Genomic DNA, 21,887 nt, shown 5'->3' on the forward strand with positions numbered 1-21,887 from the left:
ATATCATTTATTCGTTTAGAGAAACACTTATTACAATATTGTAAGTATATACTATAGGAGAAATATCAATATTCAAAATAAAACAATATTTTGTCATTCTTATGTGTATCTAATGTGTATGTATGTGTTTCCCAATATTATTGTATATTATATTATTATAATTAGCTATAAATATTTTACAAATTACAAAGATAAGTAATTCTACATATAATAATTATTATATGTAGTACATAATTATAACCGTTGTTTTTAAGCAAAATATTATCAAATAATACTTGTATATGCATAAAATAATATACGTACCAGAATTTGAATTTATTTAGAATTACCATTCGGAAAATCGGAAGAAATTTGAAGCAAATTCTCTGGATCTAGATCACGTGACTAATAATTTTAATAGATGAAATTATCATGCCTAATTGAATTTTGTAATCTTTATTTTTCTTATCTACAATTATACGAATCAGGAATCTAAAAAGTCGTCACATGTCAAATTGTGAAAAATTAATAATATATAAGATTTTTGAATTCATAATATGATAATATATTTAAATGAATATTAGCTTATCATATTAGAGAAATACTCATAGCATCTTTTTATTACTGGTTATCTGGGTCATGATTAATATCTATAGTACAAAGTAGTCCATGATAATTGAATATGTGTTCTTGATAAGCTAAACCGGTAAAGAAACAGAGGAAGTGGAAAAAAGTGGGCAAAATTAATTAACCCTTCGCTCGGTTGTTTACAAAATATCCGGTCCCTGACAGGCTGTCAGAACCAACGAATTCAGGCAATGCTGCGCGCGCAGTAATAACACGGCGCTAACAGTGCCGTGTATTCTGTAATTTTATTTAATTTCTTCATTGCAACGTTGAATTACAAAGATTTAAAAATATCCAGAATAATTATACATATTTTGACAGACCGTATAAGACATCCAATTGTATTAGGTATTACGTCATATTATTATTTTATAAATTATTCTGTATGATTCTATTGTTTTAATATCATTAAAAATATATTGAAAATATCACACACAAACACACAACATTATTAATATTTTCAATAGAATATGCGTAAATGTATTTTTTCTTTTCTTATCTGAAATCTGTATTTTAAGTACTTGAATGTTTACGACAATAAATATTTGAAATTTCTTTATTAAGCTGCTTATTTAATATATACGAATTCATTTTTACGTTACACATTGCTTATCACATGGAGGTAAAGGGAGTATCAGGGGTATGGTGGGGACGGAATTGTCCTATACGAGGTTGAGAGTATGAGCTGCGGATCATAAATGCACGACGGGCAGTTTCGATATAGAACTTGGGGCGCCCTTAGCGAAGGTTACATGCAGAACCGGTAAGCTCTGATATTTGGAAGATTTTTAATATAAGGAGCTGCATAGTTGGTGTTTGACAGTTTTTACAAGCTGTCGAAGAAGAAATTATCGACAAACGTATAGAAAGGTAGAAACCAACACAGGTTTTTTCGTATCTGATGAGCTCCTCCGTCGCACCGCTGGTGGTAAGATGGCTGTGCAGTTGGATGGAGGAGGGAAGGAGGACTTGAAAACACAGTTTGTCACGCGGGAAGGAACTTATAAACTAATGACTTTGTCGGAGTATTCAAGGCCAAATAGGGTCGGTTACACGAATGGTCAAGGAAGTGCATCCGTTAGGGTGTCTTTCGTAACTTTACCGGATCCAGCAGATCCTACGGGTACACAAGGACTTGGTGACCGAATGTGTTTCAATTTTGGCAAGGAGCTTTATGTTTATGTCTATCGAGGAGTTAAAAAGGTAATCTAAACTTCCCCCATAGTTATTATATTTGTTATTATATTTAGATCTAATTGAGCGTGGATTCGTTGAAACCTAACCTCGAAAACGCGTATCAAGCCTCCATCTTTGCACTATCACCACACCTAACATAGAGAATCCTTTTACTTTGTATATTACTGCATGTAAACTTATATTTATCAAACTTATCTCTAATTAGACGATTATTTTAACAACAGATACATCAGTCACTTTATTTAGAATAATAACTTGTTTATTTAACTTCATTTAAATTATAACATATATGTTATCTATCTTTCTCTTCCTTCCTTCAGGTCTTACTAGCTAAACTTTTAACTTTTTATTAATACATACCATATATGCTAATTGACAAAATATTAGTATATTTAACAATTTTATAGTCCATGTTTATAAATCTGATGCAAATATTTGATATACGCAGATACAAGAAATTAATATTTTTAAAATATTAATTTTGATAAAATTTTATATCTTTCAAATAAATGTAACTGAGAAATATTAATGATCTTATATAGACAAATAAAATAAATAAAATTTATTAATCACAATATATTTTTACAATATCTTAATTTTAACATGTTATTAAAATTTACAATGAGTCAATGTTATATGAAAACATTTTAGGCTGTGGACTTAAATAAACCAGTGGACAAGAAGTTATATAAGGGAACTAATCCAACATGCCATAATTTTAATCAAACAACAGCAACTGCAGATAGCGCTCCGCTATTAGTTGGTTTTTCTACAGGTCAAATTCAACTGATAGATCCAATACAGAAGGAACTCAGCAAATTATATAATGAAGATGTAAGTAATTTGTTATGTTAAAAAATAGAAATTCATATAGATGTATGAATATACTTTAATATACATACTGAACTAAATTTTTTGAAGATGTAAGAAGATTGTAAAATATTTCTGGTACAATCCTAAAATTCTGGGAATACATTTATTGTGTATAGGTACAAATAGATTGTATAATATTTTATTATTAAAAAGTTTGTACAAAGGTTGTTACCACTTCATCCAATCTATGTGACATGAATGTCTTATCTTGTTGTAACATGATAAACAAAGATGTTAGTTAGTATGATAGTTTAATGATTCATAATACTCTATGCTGTAGTAACATATATTTAATACTATTCATATGTGATATTTAATTTTGTAAGTCTTATTTAGATTTTATGATGGAACTAAATAAATTTAATCAGTAATTATGTAACTTTTTCGTTAACTTATTAGATAGCTGCAACAGCCCATTTTTTAAGATTATACTTATTATTTGTTCAATAAATAAAAAGATATATATCTTTTAATGTTTCAGAGATTGATTGACAAAAGTAAAGTAACATGTATAAAATGGGTTCCTGGATCAAACAATCTCTTCTTGGTATCGCACAGTTCTGGGCAATTATATTTATATAATGAAGAACTTCTATGTGGAACCACAGCCCCTAACTATCAATCTTTTAAATCAGGGGATGGTTATGCTATATATACTTGTAAAACAAAATCTACAAGAAACCCATTATATAGATGGGTAATAGGTGCAGAAGGATGTTGTATAAATGAATTTGCCTTTAGCCCATGTGGCTCAAACTTAGCAGTTGTTTCCCAAGATGGATTTTTGCGAGTATTTCAATATAATACAATGGAGTTAGTGGGTTCAGCTAGAAGTTATTTTGGTGGATTTCTATGTGTATGTTGGTCTCCAGATGGAAGATATGTTGTTGTGGGCGGTGAAGATGATCTTGTGACAATTTGGAGCTTTCATGAAAAAAGAGTGGTGGCTCGAGGTCAAGGTCATCATAGCTGGGTAAGCGTAGTAGCTTTTGATCCTTATACTACATCTTATGAAGATCATGACCCAGACTTCAGTGGTTCAGATGATGAAACATTACCACATAATAATCATAATCATTATCATGAGAAGGCCAACCGTTTGTCTACAACATCGCAAGGAATTCATTCAAACAGAAACTCTTGTGGTTCAGAATTAAGAGTGTCAGGTGGTACATGCTACAGGTTAGGTAGTGTGTCGCAAGATACACAGTTGTGTTTGTGGGATATTACAGAAGATGTGTTGAGACAACCAATGTGTGCAAAACAAAGGCCATCTACAGCAGGTTCTAGTACTCTTCCTACATCAACAGTCAACAGTGGGAATGGTTCAACAACGAATCATCATTTGAACAATTCTAAACATAATAATTTGAATAATGTTAATTACAAAGAAAACGCGAGTGGTAATAATGAAAGTAGTAATAATAGCATGAGTACAAATACAGCAGTGTCAACTGTAAATTCCTTGACACAAAGGTTAGCAGGCCTTGGTTTTGGTGATCGTAAGGGTGATAATCATAAAAGGAACTTTAGCCTCACTATGAGAGGTAGTGGTGCATCTAATAGCACAATAATACAGAACAGTAGTGGTGATAAAGCTACTACTAACTTAAATACAAATAGTAATTTGAACAGTGTCAGTGGAAGTTTAGTAGGTGCAAATAAAAAGGTTAGTTCTGTGATGGATGATCCTATGAGGTTGATAGGGACTGCCTGGTGCCCTAGGTTTGATGAGTGCCCAGTGCTAGAACCACTAGTGTGCAAGAAGTTGGCACACGAGAGATTGACTGAATTAGTGTTTAGGGAAGATTGCTTCGTAACAGCATGTCAAGATGGATATGTCTATACATGGGCAAGACCTGGTCACATGGTAGGTCCTCTCACCATCAGCAGCACTCTGCACAGGCCACATCATCATAGCAATCCTTACACCAACATTAATTCCCTGCGATCTAACGATCTATGATGTAACCCATCTTCAATTTTTGTTGCAATTTTGTGAAGTAGGATTTTTTAGTAATGAATTCTGATTTGTATATAGAGATAAAACTTAAAATCATTACTGTTATTGAACACAATAATACCTTGAACAATTTTTCTATTGTCATTGTTGAATTATATTAGGCAAAACATGTTCTTTTGGACACATAACTTTATTAAATGTGAAAAATACGAAAGGGTGATTTTGTTATTTTTTATCTTTAGTATTGTAATAAACATTGTTCTTGTGGCATCATACATACACATGCAAAATTTTTATTTCAGAATGAATGTATTTCTTGTCTTATATTTACGAATTAAATACTAGTTTACATTTTATCCAAAGCAGTATACATTATATTAAAAGGTGCCATTGGAATACATTAAAGATTTAGCAATATTTTTTAGCCTGTATTGTATATCAATTACAGAAATACATGGATGGATGATACTATGAATGGAAAAATTTAATATATCAATCTATATTCCATTTTAACAAAATTTCAGGTGTTTCTTATTGCATGATATATGAAATATAAGATTTCACATTCAATCTTTATATTTTTCAATTTTTTCAATTATGAAAAATATGAATTTCTAAGGAAATTTTTCAAAATTTATTCTGTAAAATTTTGATATTAATTGAATAGCAGAAATTAAGGAAATCATAAATATAAATAATATAAGGTTCATTCATAGTGTAAACCAGCATTTATATTTGTGCCTAATGATCATCTGGTCAAAATATATTCAATATAAATATTAGAAGAATATATTAGTATGATTATAAATAGAATATATTTATATTTGATTTCCATCATTGAGAGTAATATTGTTTGCGCCCCCATAAGATTTTGTAACAGGGCAGGCCCCTTAAACCCTTCTTTCTTTCCTGTAAAGTGTTATGAGCTTAGCTTAGCAAATGATAGAAAAACAATGAATTATTTAGTTAAACTATTGTCCTGGATTATAATGATGTGACATTTAATCCTTTGTTGAAAACAATGAATTGCCTCGTTGTACAATAAAGCAAAACTTTGAATGAAATATTGCTGCTTGCTTCCTGCTTGAGTTTTATACAAAATGCAATGCAGAAGCTCCAGAGTAAAAATTGAATCAGATATACATATATAAATATATATGTTTATAATTTATTTTAATTCCTTTAGTTGTAATTTATTCTGAAATATGAGAATTTAAAATGTCAGATTCAGTTTCCTGGTGTTATGCATAAAGCATTTCTATCATCAAAATACCCTATGCTCCTTTATGTTATAGTGGTTTAACCAGTTAAAATTTTTGTGATAATTTTCATATAGTATGCATTGCTTCTTTTATAGTGACAGTCTTATAGTTTTATCGGAAGATGCTTGTGCTTGTTTCTTAAGCCGTTGGGACATTAATTTTTTACTTTGATTGGAAAGATTAATGTTCTGTACCATGCTTTGGCTGATGCAAGAGAATCATGGATGAGTCTTCCCAGAGTTTATCGCATGGTACGTATAATAATTTGTTTCCAACTTGTTTATTGCTTGATCAAACAAAGTAGTATACTATGTTTTTTATATGCTCGTGTAGTAGTATGTACCTTGCTAAGGCATTTTTAAATTGTCATTGATCATACTTCTATGCTATTATTGCACTGTTCTTTAATGCACTTATAGAAATTATATCTGTGTTCCAAATGCTTCCAACATTTGCAGAATTTTTGTAAAAACAACCAAAAGTATTTTTGATAATAAATTTTTATGCATTTTTCAATTACAGGCAGGAATAGGACAGGTTGGAAATGCTCTCCACGTGATCAGTCCCACGGAAGGTGGAGGCACCATAGTATAGCCAGAACCAGATATTAACACATCTTCAAAGCACGAAGAAAAATACGTCCCACTAATGCATACGTTGCAATCTTCAAAAATGCAGTTTCAACCATATATCCACTATTGCCACTTGTATTATGTATGGCCAAGTGAAAATTATTCCAGTATTCTTTGAAAAATGGGTGATTCCAAGAGCATCTAACAATTGATTGCTAAAAAATACATTTTTATTTGGTAAGTTATTTCTAGCGAATACCAATTGCCCTTCCTTCTTAATTTTTTCTTTTTTTAAACGTGAGAAGATATTAAAATTTCATAATGTTATACAAATTTTATAAAAGAACCCAGCGAAAGTAATAAATAAATTGTGTGTACATGTATATATGTATACATATGTATGTTTGATCTTACATACTGTACTAAATCATTCCAATAAGATCCGCTTAGGAAAATAAATTTTAATTGAATGGTGTTAATACTAAATGCTTATGTATATTGTCAAAGAATTTTATATTACCAACATTTACTTGTAATTATTTAGAAACATGATTTTAAATAGTTAGCTTCTTGTGGCTTAGATTAACAAGCAGTGCAACTATTGTAATCAGTCAGAGCAATATGTACATATAAAGTATTTTAATTTGCGTATTGTTACTAGGGATTAATTGTTTTTATCTTGAGTAATATTATGTACGAAAAGATCGAATTAGATAATATGTAAAACAGGATTTATGTTATTTCATTTTTTAAATTTAATTATACCAAATATTATTTTTTTATATCGTTAACTTTAAGATATATTTACTGAAAAGATATGTTATAATGTTCCTTCTTTATGTTTCACTTCTTGTTAATGCAGTTCAGGAATATAGTCGGGTTATCGATAACTAAATTGCCTTAATAAGATTGTAAGCTAAATAAAGAAAATTTTTATTTGTTCTATAATATGGTTACACGAATATGTTTCTAAGAAACTTGTTCGCTTTATTGAAAATCTATAATGAGTGCATCGTCGATGTACGATCAGTTGAAAACGAAGTGTAAAAGATGACTTTATATCTGAGAGCTACAAAGCATTGGTCGTAAATAATTAATTAAAAATCCGACTAGAAAAGTAACCTGTACATTGTTAGAATAGTTGTTTTAAATCTCTATTTGATTATAACTCTGCATGGAGTCTTTGAAACAACTTGTTGTGAGTAAGTATTGTATTTCTTAATTCTATTTACAAAGATTTTATGTGTTATTACAACATAACAATGAATCATTTTTACAACGAATAAATAAATGGTTTTATATAGTTCTCAGATACGAAAGTCTATCACAGTAAACAAATAATTATAAATGTATGAACAAATAGTTATTGAATATTCTAATGATAAACAGTATTTCATATTGCATATTCCACACGGCGATACTATTTATTACTTTATAAAAATAAATAATTACAGAAATATATATATATACATATATATACACACGTTAAAGTATTAACGTCAAAATGTAAAAACGATTTGTATTGTTGTAATTTTTAAACAGTTTGGAAACGATGACACATTTTTTCACCTATCATGGGCATTTCTTTCAAAATGTTATTAATTTAGCGATGAGATGCAGACGAAGTACAGAATCGTAATTGTATAAAACGTATTTATTCATTATCATACAAAGTTAATAAGTAAACTATATGATTTAGATAATTGTGTGTGAACCAGTGTTTCTTGGACAATAATATCTGTCATGGCATGCATTCAAATAGTCATAAATATTTTATGATTGTTAAACATATTATAGACTTAATTTATACTTCAGTCATTGAGAATCACTGGTCTTGGCGATAGTATACCTTTTCTGAAATCTTTTTTGTAAAATTATTAAAAGTATTTCCAAGGATATTTTCATGCATATTCATATTTTATGTTATAAGTAAATGAATTATTCTCGATATAAATGCGTATTGTGTATATATTAATAAATTCTGTTTTTACGCAGATAAAAATAATGGACAGACAGAGGTAATTCTGTTTTGAAAGGTATGTTTTAATATCATGTGCAAAAGAAAACAATAACAACTATATTTTTATGTTAAATTAATAAACATAAAAGTATTATTGCAATAATAACAGCATCGCAGCTTTCGTGATAATTGTCGGTATTCCAGGCAAGAATCGACAAGTTTTTGTTGTATTACTTGAAATTTGAAAGTTACATAACGCTTGATACCGTCTACTTTTTGATAAACAATAAATATGTATGTAACATTGCTCTTTTTCATTTAAGCTCTTCGAGGTGTACTGTGATACATGCGTATGCTGACATTGACTAATTACCTAATTGTAAGTAACGAAAGTAAGAATTATGCTAATATCGTGTGTTAAGGCGAATGATTAATTTTCAAACTGTTGATCAAACATTTCTTCATATCGGTATGCGTTATTAAGCCGAAAACTAACGAAGGCTGGCCTGTTAAATATTAAACTATATTTGATTTACCGAATCGGAGATTTATAATGTTCCTACATTGTAAACTAAATAACGAGTCCATAATAAATAATATGTTTTATTTGATTAGTACTGACCAGAAATCGCAGTATCAAATTTATTAGTTAACTTATAAAATTATTTTATTCGATGACCATAAATATATTTCTTGAATTGCTCTATTTTAAAGTTTTATTTTTCAAGTATTAGTTACTATTATTCAAAGATATTTTTCGTTTCGTAAAGCGAATAAGATTCCTTTATATCGAAGAAATCTGTAGTTGCAATTTGCATAATATTACTATTAATACAATAATTGATACAACGATACAAAGGAATATTTTATTGCGAACTGGTTAACTAGTCTGGCTGATTACATCCGTACAGATGCACATAAAAATGTCCGATCTTTTCCTATTTATTGACTTTTCTATGAAACATTTTTCAACGCAGTTTTACGATTAAATTTTACGATTAAATCGTATTCAATTTTTAATTCTTTTCGCATTTTACTTCATTTATTTATAAAAGTGTACATTCTTTGTAATTGTAAATGAAACAAATTTAATTGTTATTATCGTCGTGTACTTTTCTTTCTAACATATTTACCCGATACATATTATGAATATTATTATTTCCAAAACCGTTGTTAGTTAAGTTTTTGTTTAAGTTTTGTTTGATTCGTAAAAAGTTTACAGACAATACATTTTTTTTATGACGCTATCTGCTTAGCCGACTACGATTATGTTCGATTTGTCCTTTTCTGTTTTCATTTCTTTTTTTTTAACATTTGTGTAACGTGTTTTTACTAGTGCAACAAAATTTTATTTTGTAACTGATTTTACAATATGACAAATTTTATACGTAATATATTCCGAAAATTTTCTGTAAATATAATAAATAGAAAAAATGAAAAAATTACAAATACTTCGAGTAGATAACGACGTGGTGCAAAAAATGGACTTACAAATAGGTAATAACATCATTGGCCGAAATGTTGAAACTGGAGTAAGTATGTTAATTATGCAAAGGAAAAATATAATAAAATAATCTTGAATTATTTTTGAATTGTCGATTATCTATTTTAAAATTGTAGATGTATTATGTACTTATATCTTATATATATGTACACATTCTTATGTATGCGTGATGAGTATGTTTCATTGCGGGAAAGCTTTTTTTCATATATTCCTTCCACATTTAAAAACGTTTGCACCCTTTCAATCTAAAACTACTGTGAATTGTGAAAATTTAGTGTGCATAATTTGTATTTCAGTGTGATGATGATCGAATTATAAAATATGCCGCAATAATAAATTTAACATCTGACAATGAAATGACAATAACACCGGTAAGAAGGAATTCGTGATTATTTATAATGCTGTAGATATATCAAATGCACCATTTATTAGTGTCCTATAGGAATTATTTTCTAGTATCAGGTTGCACCATGTTATATGAAGTCTATCGAATCGTCGCGATGGCAACTTCTTAAATTGGGAGTTACAGTACCGGTAAAACCTGGAGATGTTTGTACTCTGGTACCGGATAAATGTTGGTTTAAAATTATATCAGTACCTGATAAAATGGAAAATAATGAGGACTATACGTTAAAACGAAAAGTATTAAATTAATGTCTTAAATGATAGTGAAATTAATTTTCTGACATTTCTTAATAATTCCATTATAGGTTAATGAAGATGTAGATTCTAATACTGTACGTGATAAAAGACTCTGTTCAGGAGAAGGAGATAATTCACGTTCTTCATGCAATGCATTGCATAAAATACTAAATAACGATCATGATGAAAATAAAATAAATGTTGAAGAAAGTGTTATAAACGAAGATAATTTAATGTATAATAACAATGAAAGTAAAACACAAGATGCAAATTCTACATTAATATGTGATCATCACAACATAGATCAGTCATCTACTATTGAGAGATCTGCTTATAAAGTTCAAAATATGAATAAAGAGAATAGTGAATCTTATGTACATGAAAAGACTTTAAGCCTTAAAGAAAATTCAGATTTACCTTCTATAAGCGAAGACAATGAAAAAGTGATGGTAAAAGTTATACAATCCCCTGTTTCAAAAAATGTACACAGATCAAAAATATCTGCTAATGCAACAGGAAATGTTTTCAGAAGAGATAAATGCAAATATGGAGAGGAGTGTTATAGGTAATTTTATATGTTCTTTTTTTCTTATTATAAAGTATTTCATGAAAAAATCCTTTGGCAGGAAAAATTCACAGCATAGAGATAAATTTTGCCATCCTGAAGATTCTGATTATGATATACCTGATAATAGAGAAGAATGTCCCTATGGCACTCGATGCTATCGTAAAAACCCTCAGCATAAAATGAAGTTCAAACATATTGGTACAAATATTGCAAATAATAAGCGTAAGAAGCAGAATTCTAAACGAACACAGATACAAAAATCTTTGGATACTATAAGTGGAATGGAGGATTCATCCGTAGAGGAGTCTGCTGAGGAATCTATTGATGAGTCTGAGTATGAGCCTTCTAGCAATGATGAAAGTTCAGATGATGATGAAATGTACTCTGATAAAAATTGAAAGTGAGCTGGGAAATGATATAGCTGACTAAGACATAAATATAAAGTCTTTATATCTATATAAAAATATACGTTAATATAAGAAAAATGAGAATATGGAAATAATATATTTTACAAATATTTTTACAATGTTAAAGTTGATAACTGAGTAACATGATACAAACATTATCTCATTTATATTTATAAACGTATAAAAACAATATTGAATAAACTACTTAAAAATAATTATGGAATATTTGTGATTATCTTCAAAGTTGATGTTTTTTTTTCTTTTTTTTTTTTCTTTTTTCTTTTTTTTAAGTTTTTTAATAGGCATGATAACTTTCATCACTGTCTGCATATTCTTCATTAACTAGATCCACAAGTATGTGTTTTGGTATTTCTGAACCTCTTATTTTAACCGTATAGCAAACATTTTCTATTTTATGGAGGTTTTGTTCAAGTGTGTAAAGCTTTCTATTCACTAACCTATTTGAAGCATTTGTACAACCAAGAAAACATGTATACATATCTCTAACAAAATTGCATGTTTGGTAACAACTAGCTCTGTCTCCTGTTGCCAAGTTATTGATGCACATACGCATTAGTTCTCCAGTCAGATCTGCAATGCCCAAGATATATTCATATGGACTGACTAAAACCTGTATGGTTTTAACATTACTAATCTCAGGAATTTTATAAGTAAGTGTTTTTTCTATTTCTAACCAACTTTTCATATTATCACATTTTAGATACTGATAAAATGTAACAGCTTCTACATATTCTTCCAAACCATTACGATAAGCTTTAAGATAGAGGTATGGATCTTGACCTTCTAATTCATGTGCAATAGATTTAAAAAGGGATCTCGCAACTTTTTGCAATCTCATATCAGCTTCACGTAGCACACTTTCCTGTTTGCCTTTTTTATCTATGGTGTGCAAAAGAAAAATTATTCTTTTACTTTCTATAGTAATATCTCTGCCAAATTTTACAATCCTTTCAAAACGATCATGTTTGTTATCTAATTCAGTCGCATATGCTCGAAACTGTTGTAAAATTTCACTGCTTTGATCTGTAATATCCACGATCTCTTTTCTCTTATCATCGATGTTAATCTTCTTAGTACAGCAATGTCCATGATTTTCTCCACCTTCTTCGTCTAATCATAAAATAAGAAAATTAAAATTTTAATATTCTTTGTTAAAATTGCCGGTATGTTTGGTTTAATGAAGTACATTCTGATTTAAAATCGCATCACACGGATTTAGTAAATATTAGGTCATCCCATAAGTTCGTGCCGTTTTCAACTTTGACACCATTCCCATTTTTTTTAAACACCTATGAATTGTTGTCTTAGGTATTTTCAGAACATTTGACATCTCTTGAACTGTCAAACTTCGTGATTTTTCAACAAGATCGCGAATTTTGTCTTTGTCTGTCTGAGGAGGACGCCCGGAGCGTTCCTCGTCTTCTAAACAGAAATTCCCAGCTCTAAAACGTTGGAACCACTTCCTACAGGTGCGAGATGAAAGCGCATTTTCTCCGTAAACAGCACATATGTTTTTCGTGGCAATTGTTACAGAACTTCCTTTCCGAAATTCATATAACATGAGATGTCGAAAATGGATACGCATTTCATTCATGATTTTTTACTGTTAGAAGTCACTGTGTTCACTATATTACGATCTTATACCCACGAAAATCTGCTCTAGTTTATAAATCGACACATGAAATGTATACACAAAAATCGGTACGAACTTATGGGATGACCTAATACTATAAACAAAAGTGATTTATAAGAAACTGATAACACGAATGATACAAAGTAGTTTTTAAAATATTTTATAATTTCATTAATATACCTTTGATTTGTGACATAATTTTAAATATTGATTTTTACTGATACTGTCCTTTATTTATATATGTAATAACAATGGCATTGATTAAGTACAAGATAGATCTGACATTCAGTGCTTTTTCGTGTTCCACGTTTTGGGGTTAGGTTGGGTTAGGTTGGGGTTAGGTTAGTCGATGAGTCACCTACCCAGAGATGTCCAACTGTCCCGCAATATTCAATGATGGGTGCAATTAATGTATTTGTTGCCTAAGGAAAAAAAAGAAGAATTTTGGGAAAATATATAATAAGAGATTATATATGTGTATATATGTATGTACAAAATGTGTACAGATTGCAATATGCAATAGGCTTTGGACTGGCAGGTTGCACACTTCTTAGGTTAATATCATTTTTCAAATAGCAGTATTCGGGAATGTTAATATTTCTATCGCTTTTTATATAGTAATATTTTAGAACATTAATATTTGGAAAACGTGATTCCAATTACGTCATAAATTAATACTATTTATCGATAAGATATATCTATGTATACTACTACAAAATCTTGTACTTTACTATAATATAATACATAATTTATTAGAAAGAATTGAATAACTTGCGTAAGAAGGTAAAATCCTTTCATGAATTATAAATTTCTGTATTAAAATAAATGTCGAGAAAATGCAGTATTAGGGTACTAATAGAACATAATACGTACCTGAGTAATTTGCGCTCTGGTGACAGAATTAGAAATTAAACTTTGAAATCCATTTCGCGCGTTGTCATACTGAAAGGAGGAAGTAACTGAAGAGTGTTCGTTATAAATGTGGAAAATTTAATACATATCGACATATCATTACTTCAAAATGGTAAGAATCCTACTTTGAATCGTTTTATATGCACAGGTATTAACATATTGCGGACACGTCACGTTTGTAAAAATTCTTGTGCTTATTCTAATACTTGAGGCCGGTTACGAAAATTTTTGTATTTTTATCGTTGTGATTTAGAGAGAGACAATTAACTATACCCTTAATATAGCTAGTAATAAAACGACTAGTCTACAATATGCTAACACAATTAATAGCGATTTATCGTATTTCCATATAAATAAATTTCGTATTTCCATATAAATAAATGGATATCGAAATAAATTTCAAGAAAATCCGGCTAATAACCGGTTACTAATAAAACGTGATACGTTCCTGAACCAAGCGCACTGTTGTGGTCAATTGTGAAATAAAAATTTGAAATTACACCATTTCGCGCGGCGTCATCTTGAAAAGGGAAGCAACTGTCGAGAGCTCGTCATAAATGTGAAAAATTTAATATACAACACCAAGTCATTGCTTCGAAATGGTGAGAATCTTAATTTGGTTCATTTTTTATTCATAATCTAATACGATTTATAGCAATTTGTCGTTTTTCTATATGAATGTGAATAGACAGTTGCTAGTTTCCGATCGAAGTCACTGTATACATACACCGAGAAGCACAAATCACGTATTGTTGAAGTGAAATTGTTTTTCTTTTCACTCCCCTTAATTTTGTTCATTCTCCTCTTTTCTCTTTCCTATCTTTTTGCTTTCTTTCCCCTTTTTGTCATACATTCAACTATAATCATTAACGAAAAGTTTGATAATCGCTCGATTTTACGGTAATAATAATTTCGTTTTCTTTTATTTTAATTTTCTTCGTATAAATTACATATATTAGCTCCTGTGTGTTTACAATCTCCGCGTTGTGTTTCAGTCTAACGTATTATTGTTTTTTCACTTCGCACGTAATATCAAACCGTTGAAAACATATCCTTTTCAAGAATTTGACAACTCTTGTTCATGCACGCTCGATTTGTCTCCCCACTCTCCGCCAACCGAACTTTGTCGGGTAAATCGTGGCGCGGTGTCATTCTACCGACGAAAATCGGAGCGATTAGATGTGTGTATAACTCCGTGACAGGTGTTCCTTTCCTACTCCGTAGTACGTATTTACACGCGTAGTTATTATTTTACCGCCCAAACTCACGCTACTGTTAACTTCGTCTAATTAATGTACGTTTTTATTTAATAATTTATTATAATTTAATGAAGATTTTACATCTAGAATTTACAATTTCTGTAGTAATTAAACTTTATTCGAATTTTAATTCACTTTGTTATTAAAATTTCAAATTTGGCTAGAGTTTGGAGTTGTTTTATTTTTCATTATATCAAACTTCCTAACAATCAAAAATATGTTTTTAAGAACAAATTATATTTCATATAGTCTTTTCATATTCATTTTTGAATTTGCATATTGATTTAAAATATACGTATAGAGATACTAAAGTTCAATCCTGCCGTACAAAAATGTATTGAATTTTATGTGCAAGAAGAAATTTCGCGACAGGCAAATTTTAGTGTCAAAGCAACAAGTTTTGAATACTATTTTCATACTTTCGAAAATGTGCTTTCACGAAGGGATTGCCTGAAGTTGTTTGTATTAATATTTAACTTTGAGCAAGTATTAAATAAATTTCTTATTCAGTGACAGTTTGTCTTTTTTGTAATGTAATTTCAATAATTCATAGTGTCAATTATTTGAACGAATTTTTTGATTTGAACTTTTAAATTAGTTTTCTAGTTAGAGTTGCGTTGACGAATGATCGCGTTTTTTAAAGTAGTGTTGCGCCTATATTATGCCCAATTTTCTTCCACTGAACCGTGGAAGCACGTTTCTGTTCCTGGATCATCTGACGCAGCTTCGTCACTAGCCATCTATATGGTTACATTGGATCGCTATTACTTTATTAGTGTTGCGAACATATTGATCTGAGTGCATAGATTAATAATTATTAGTGTTGCGTAAATAATTCACACGGGAATTTTCTATCTTTTCTTTTTGTTTTTTTCTATCAATAATAAAGATTAATTAATATTAACAAAATGATAATGTAGTCATCGTGATTTGCTTTGAGAATTTCCTATTTAATGGCTACATATATGTATTAAATTATAGTTGTGAAATAGAATGAATATTCTATTCACGGGTTGTCCGATTACTCTGAGTGGATATTTTGATCATCTATTAGTGTAAAATTAAAATTGCAACAGCACTCACGTTCTAGAAATTTTATGATAATTTCTAATTCCCACTATTCACTATAGCATTACATATAACGAATAAAGATACAATTCTCGGTAAAATGGCAAATATAGTGCTTTCTTTCTGTTGGATTATTCGAACAGAGATAAGCATCAAATCGGGCGTATCGCGAAGCATAAAGATTATGCGAAAGATAATATTAGTAAGATAAAATTAAAAATTATGATGAAATTTTAACAATTTAAAATTACTTTTCTTTTTTTTTTTACTTTAATCAGTACCAACTTCTGGCAAATATCAACCAGGAGAGATTTATTATGATTTCAATTGTATTTTGCATAATTTGTATTAATTATTTATTTTTTTACAGAGATATAAAGGTAAATTGTTTTTAAAACGTTAAGGTAATCGAAAGCGTGAAATTTTCTAGCGAAAGCTTGCTTTTGTTGGTTTTTGTATCTAAAAGTATAATACTTATATCCACTCTCGGATTTCGCATGGAAGAATAGGCTATTGAGATTCTCGTTCGAAAATCTTTAGTTACGAGGGTGTTGGAAGGAACGTTACGAGAAATTATATGCTCGATCGAAGAGATTTCTACCGTAAGTAACCTGCTTGAGTAGGTCAGTCCGATATATTTAGCCGTGATAAAAGACACAAAGATTGCAACGTGAAACAGAGAAAACAGATAGAAGAAGATTCTCATTAGGTATCTGAGTTTCTCGCGTCTTGAAACAAAGATTATCTGGAAACGGGGCCACGATAAATCGCGTCCTTTCCTTGACCTAAATTTCAACAGCAACCGAGCAGAGTTTATGCGATCACCTTTTGGTCTGTTTCGAAGATATACGTTCTCGAGCTTTGTTCTCGACTACTATACGAGATAGCGCCATTCCCTTTTTGCAGAGTGCATTTAACGTCCATGGGTGCATTAAATCTCTTGCGGAAATAGTCCAGGGCTCGATCCGAATCCAATGACTTCTTCCTTTTAGTTTGCGAGTATTTTACGTAAAAATCTACCTATGGAAGAGATAGTTTGGCTGAGCTGTAAGAACAAATTGATAGAAACACTGTTTTCTCGTTCATTCTTCTTATCGCGTTCAAAGTTTCTCATTTTCGTATCTACGAATTCTTATTTAGCATATTTAGTCATTAAGAACGTTTACCTGAGATCGAGGACCGTTGAAAGTATCGTAATGCAATCGCGTAACACGAAATCGATGTGTTTTATTTATATACAATATTTACAAAGGCATACTGTTATCGAGTAGCTAATAAATATCTTCGTACGCTTAAACGTGTACAATGTTGCATAAGCATGGCTTTAGTCTTTTTGATTTTCATGTGTTGCGACAGAACGTAGCCTATTCGGAGTGTGTCAAATGTCAAGTCCGTGACTATGCTCTTTTCCTTGTAATTACAACACTGTTTCCTTTCTTCGCCGATCTTTAGATGCAGCTTTCTTGGATCACGGCGCTTCTGATTGCCGTTTCCGAATATCGATGTGGCCTCTGAAGACTATAAAATGTCTGCAAACAGAGTTATTCCTTTTTTTAACGGAATGTTTTTCATGGCAACGTTCGCTAGATTTATAGAACGAGCCTTTCTAATCGAAAGACACGATTATTCGCGTTATTACGCTTCATCCTTTAAAAAACGACGAAGCAGAAATGAAGTTACTTACGTTCGGCGATGCTCGAGGATAATCTGAGTCTTCTATAACATCGTGGGATATTTCTCGGCCTTCTAGCTGTCGTGGCCTCCGCGGTAAGGAACCGTAATGTAGAAGCTTCCTATCTGGAAAAATTTCATCGTAGCATTTTATACACTATGGTGCAATTCGGTTTATCGAAAGTCTGTCATCGGTATAATTGGATGTGCCTTCTTTTTTCTTTTGACAAGTCCTCTTTAAACTCGAAAAGCGGCGTATTCCGTGCAGCGATCATTTACGAGAGATAAATTGACGAGATCGAAGGGAAAGACGTTTCATAAGATAACCACGTCGTATCGATTGTTTGTGCGGATTTTTCCTACAGCGGTATTCACGAAAACAAATATTCGATTTCTGAATCGATGCATCTACGTCGAATAGGTCGACGTAACGTACGCATTTTCCACGAGCAATTTTCTTGAAAGTATCGTTAACCATGGTCGTCGTTTAGGGCGAGACTCGATATATTTGCGATTTTTCGCTTAAACGGAGCACTTTCATCAGTCTGAGTAGAAATTTACCAGATGAGATGGTGGGTTATTTTTCGCCGATCTCATCGAATGTGAATAAAGATAGAATATGTTTTTCCGTCCGAATTCACCTGTAGATTTCGCGCGGTAGAGAAACTAATCTTGTGTGTGTGTGTGTGTGACAGAATGTTCAAGTGTATTCTAAATTTCAACTTATGCGAAACAGAAGCGTATACAAAGCGTATAACGTAACTCACCTGTGAAATGATTGGTCAAGGCTGTAGTTGGTATGAGATCAGGATTCCCATCTTCCTCTTCGCCTTTGGTGGCAAAAGTCGCGATACTCGGTTGTTGGGGTGGTTTTGGCTTTGCCGGAGTGGCCGCGTGTTTCCTCCAAAGCGCCATTAATACTCCGGTCACGATTAGACCCAAACCGGTTGCGGTACCCCTAGGCCAATCAGGATCGGTGACATATCCACCGAAGATGTCGATTCGCCTGTAAATCAAATCACCCTCAATCCTATAACGTATCTACGTAGCTGAATTACTTTTATCCTTCCTTTTGTTCTCTTTTTCAAATTTCATACGTACATTTTTATATTCATTATGCACAGTCGGATGAAAATTTCATCAACGACGTAAGTACGTGTTTATTAATTTTGAATAATCTATATTACGTTTCGTAAAAGCTGAATTAATTCTTAATTACTTATATCGATCGATTCTATGATACACTATTTGCAATGATAAATGATCATTGAAATACATTACTGAAAACAAATTGTAAGTCAATATAAAATTTAAAGAGTAATTTTATTTGGTGGGTGTACATCGAAACTATGTACGTGTATGCAATTGTGTAATTAATTAAATGTTCGTTTCGACGAATTAATGGATGTAAATAAAAGAATTGGTGAATATTTTATTTACGGTCTTTACTCGTGATATGGCACTTTTGACCGAGCATCGGAATAGCGAAGCGGAAACAACGAATGTATTACCAAACGATACGCGAAAAGGGCGAAATAGAACTGTGTCCAATTTTCATTCGACTACTATTCTGAATTTTATTCTTCTTTTCTTCGCTTTCGCCCTCTTTCTCATATATATGTATGCACGTATATCTTTCCTTTTTTTACGAAGACTGCGTTACATCCATTGAATATTAGGATTTATTAAATTTGAAAAATGTCGATCGTAACTAATGGAAAGTTTTGTAAAAGCTTTGTAAAAGTTTTGTAAAGCTTGGTAAACAAGCGAACTTTGTACACGTTAATTAACAAATGGAAAGGGAAGCAAATGGACACATCGTGATTGGTGGGATGCGTAGCAATAGTGAGAAAGACCTGTTCATCTCTGTTACGACCGTTCGCGGAGAGACGCGGTCGCGAGGAAAACGCGTCAGCGAGAGGCGTAAATTCTCGCTACGATTCGGTTAATCGACGCCGCGAAGTAGTCGTTCCCCTGTTTCGGTTAAGATAACAGAGGTGGTTGAATGAATATGACACAGTATAGTAAGTTAATTTCACCGTTTATTCCAACAACCTATAACGAAGGCAGTTACGCTGGTGCGTATGTACGAGATGAGTGAGTGACTGATCTATGGGTGTGTATACCCGGTCGAAGGATGTTGACCGTTCGAAGGATGTAAAATCAGTGAGGTTCGGAGACGATGCTGTGGCGGAGGAAAGCTAAGGATGGGTGTGTCTAGCGCACGGGACCATCGGATTTGTTGGTGACGATTTTAGTTAAGAGAGTGAGGGAAATAGGCTTCGTTGTTAATTGGTTAAACGAAGGGTCTTAACCGCCCTCGAGAAAAAGTGGTTAGTGGGAGGAAAGTTGCATCATACGTGAGAAAAACTAACTTTCCCTTGTCAAGCTCTAGTAGACAATAGTCTTTAGAAATGCTTCGGAAACAGACGTTTGTTTGGTTTGAAGGACCTCTACTAGGAAATTCCTGAGATTTATGGAAGATACTTGAGACTATTGAGGGTACGCAGTGAGTATCCGAAGACATCTGGTTGCCCATCTTGCCCGCGGTGTGTGGCCTGGGCTAGGTAAAGTGTTACGCGACGTAATAATCTCTGAACGAGAGATAAGTTTTGGCCAGTCGTATCCAGGTGGCTGATAAAACAGATACCGATAGCTGTGTTCCTATCTTTTTGTACATATAACTTGTTCAATTCGCGTTAGAGGTACTTACGCACCGGTGAACTTGGCCACTCCTTTTAGAGCTTCTCCTTCCATGATCACCGGATCACTGGAGCCCTTCATATTGACCGCGTAAAGAGCGACCGTCGTTGGCTTGTGAAGTTCCAACTCCCAGTAAGGATTTGGCGATTCCAGTCGTTGCTTGTCCACAATCGCGACAAATTTTTGCGGCAAACCACCGTCGTATCCTTCCACGCAAGATATTCTGATCCGTGAACCGGTCTGATTGTACGCCGTGCAGTTTTGCAACGGGTACGGTCTGCCTGCGGGCGAGACATCATTTCCGATTATACGACGTACAATTTATACATAAAGGATACTATACGTATCGAGACGAACGATCGCGCGTAACTTAACGTTTCGAATGAAATCACGAGTATTTACGATGAATACGATTATAGCAACAAGACGAGTTACCGCGGGGACGTATAAATATACAGCGGGATATATAAATGTCTTTTATTTGAAAAGAACGAGCACGCGTGTTGACAGAGGATTGTTTATTGCAAACAGCAAAATTTTGCTCGACACGGCCCGGTGCGATGCGGTACGACGATGGAAAGGGAAAAACAGTGGCATAGTCGCGTTGCGGTTCGCGCAACTTCATTTTATTTCGCAACGAGAATAGGAACGCGATGCTTCATCGTTTCACGACCAATGAAATTATGTCGCACGATCGTCATTATCGGCGATGGTGTTGCATTAACGAGATCACTTGTATGCAAATAGGAGTTTGAAAAAGCTTGCGCAGGCGTCGGACAGTTCGGTCGTTGTAGTTCATTTTTTATTTCTCCGTATAACGCGCAACGAAAATAATCCTTTGCAGCAGCGTAAATTAGTGGAGCCACGATAAAACAGATTTGCTGCGTTTTTGAAACCCTTACCTTTTCCGACCGTACTTTTATTTCTACGCGTTTTCATTTTCATTTTCTAGCTTTGTACGCACCTTGTAAATTATTTAAGAGCATATTTCTAACGCGCGTTATGCTTTGTTTGGTCGAGAGCGAGCATTCGCAAATTGTTTCGATGATTTACCTCGAAAATCGTT

At 32.1% G+C, this 21,887-nt stretch overlaps 4 protein-coding genes across 11 annotated transcripts in view; 2 read left to right on the forward strand and 2 right to left on the reverse strand.

Moving 5' to 3' along the window:
* Nucleotides 1-1,243: 1,243 nt before the first annotated feature.
* On the forward strand, nt 1,244-9,061 carry LOC117204982 (WD repeat-containing protein 20). Of its 5 annotated transcripts, XM_033442941.1 has the most exons (7): nt 1,244-1,369; nt 1,430-1,809; nt 2,455-2,637; nt 3,158-4,546; nt 6,081-6,152; nt 6,424-7,671; nt 8,469-9,061. In XM_033442941.1, exons 2-6 carry the CDS (start codon nt 1,540-1,542, stop codon nt 6,493-6,495), a joined length of 1,986 nt encoding a protein of 661 aa, XP_033298832.1. In that variant the 5' UTR covers nt 1,244-1,369; nt 1,430-1,539; the 3' UTR covers nt 6,496-7,671; nt 8,469-9,061. The 5 variants fall into 5 exon arrangements, with proteins under 5 accessions (XP_033298832.1, XP_033298830.1, XP_033298831.1 ...); XM_033442939.1 differs by having other exon boundaries at nt 1,284-1,809; XM_033442940.1 differs by having other exon boundaries at nt 1,284-1,809; nt 6,424-6,710.
* Nucleotides 9,062-9,430: 369 nt separating this feature from the next.
* Nucleotides 9,431-11,649, forward strand: LOC117204984 (aprataxin and PNK-like factor). Of its 4 annotated transcripts, XM_033442944.1 has the most exons (5): nt 9,431-9,965; nt 10,234-10,308; nt 10,394-10,579; nt 10,648-11,144; nt 11,206-11,649. In XM_033442944.1, the coding sequence occupies exons 1-5, from the start codon at nt 9,867-9,869 to the stop codon at nt 11,543-11,545; spliced, it is 1,197 nt and encodes a 398-aa protein (XP_033298835.1). In that variant the 5' UTR covers nt 9,431-9,866; the 3' UTR covers nt 11,546-11,649. The 4 variants fall into 4 exon arrangements, with proteins under 4 accessions (XP_033298835.1, XP_033298838.1, XP_033298837.1 ...); XM_033442947.1 differs by lacking the exon at nt 10,394-10,579 and having other exon boundaries at nt 9,498-9,965; nt 11,206-11,646; XM_033442946.1 differs by having other exon boundaries at nt 9,501-10,308; nt 10,400-10,579; nt 11,206-11,643.
* Nucleotides 11,650-11,834: 185 nt separating this feature from the next.
* On the reverse strand, nt 11,835-13,517 carry LOC117204985 (translin-associated protein X). The gene is made up of 2 exons (XM_033442949.1): nt 13,389-13,517; nt 11,835-12,685 (listed from the first exon to the last, which is right to left on the reverse strand). The coding sequence occupies exons 1-2, from the start codon at nt 13,402-13,404 to the stop codon at nt 11,850-11,852; spliced, it is 852 nt and encodes a 283-aa protein (XP_033298840.1). The 5' UTR covers nt 13,405-13,517; the 3' UTR covers nt 11,835-11,849.
* A 4,137-nt stretch (nt 13,518-17,654) lies between these two features.
* The window catches only part of LOC117205042 (hemicentin-1-like), a 99,691-nt gene continuing 95,458 nt past the window's right edge, over nt 17,655-21,887 (reverse strand). The window contains 5 exon segments of the mRNA XM_033443086.1: nt 17,655-17,976; nt 18,132-18,244; nt 18,886-19,077; nt 19,080-19,124; nt 20,836-21,102. Coding sequence (XP_033298977.1) covers nt 17,896-17,976; nt 18,132-18,244; nt 18,886-19,077; nt 19,080-19,124; nt 20,836-21,102 — 698 coding nt within the window. The 3' untranslated portion in view covers nt 17,655-17,895.

Source organism: Bombus bifarius, unplaced genomic scaffold, assembly GCF_011952205.1.
Source record: "Bombus bifarius isolate JDL3187 unplaced genomic scaffold, Bbif_JDL3187 scf7180000007986, whole genome shotgun sequence".
NCBI lineage: Eukaryota > Metazoa > Arthropoda > Insecta > Hymenoptera > Apidae > Bombus > Bombus bifarius.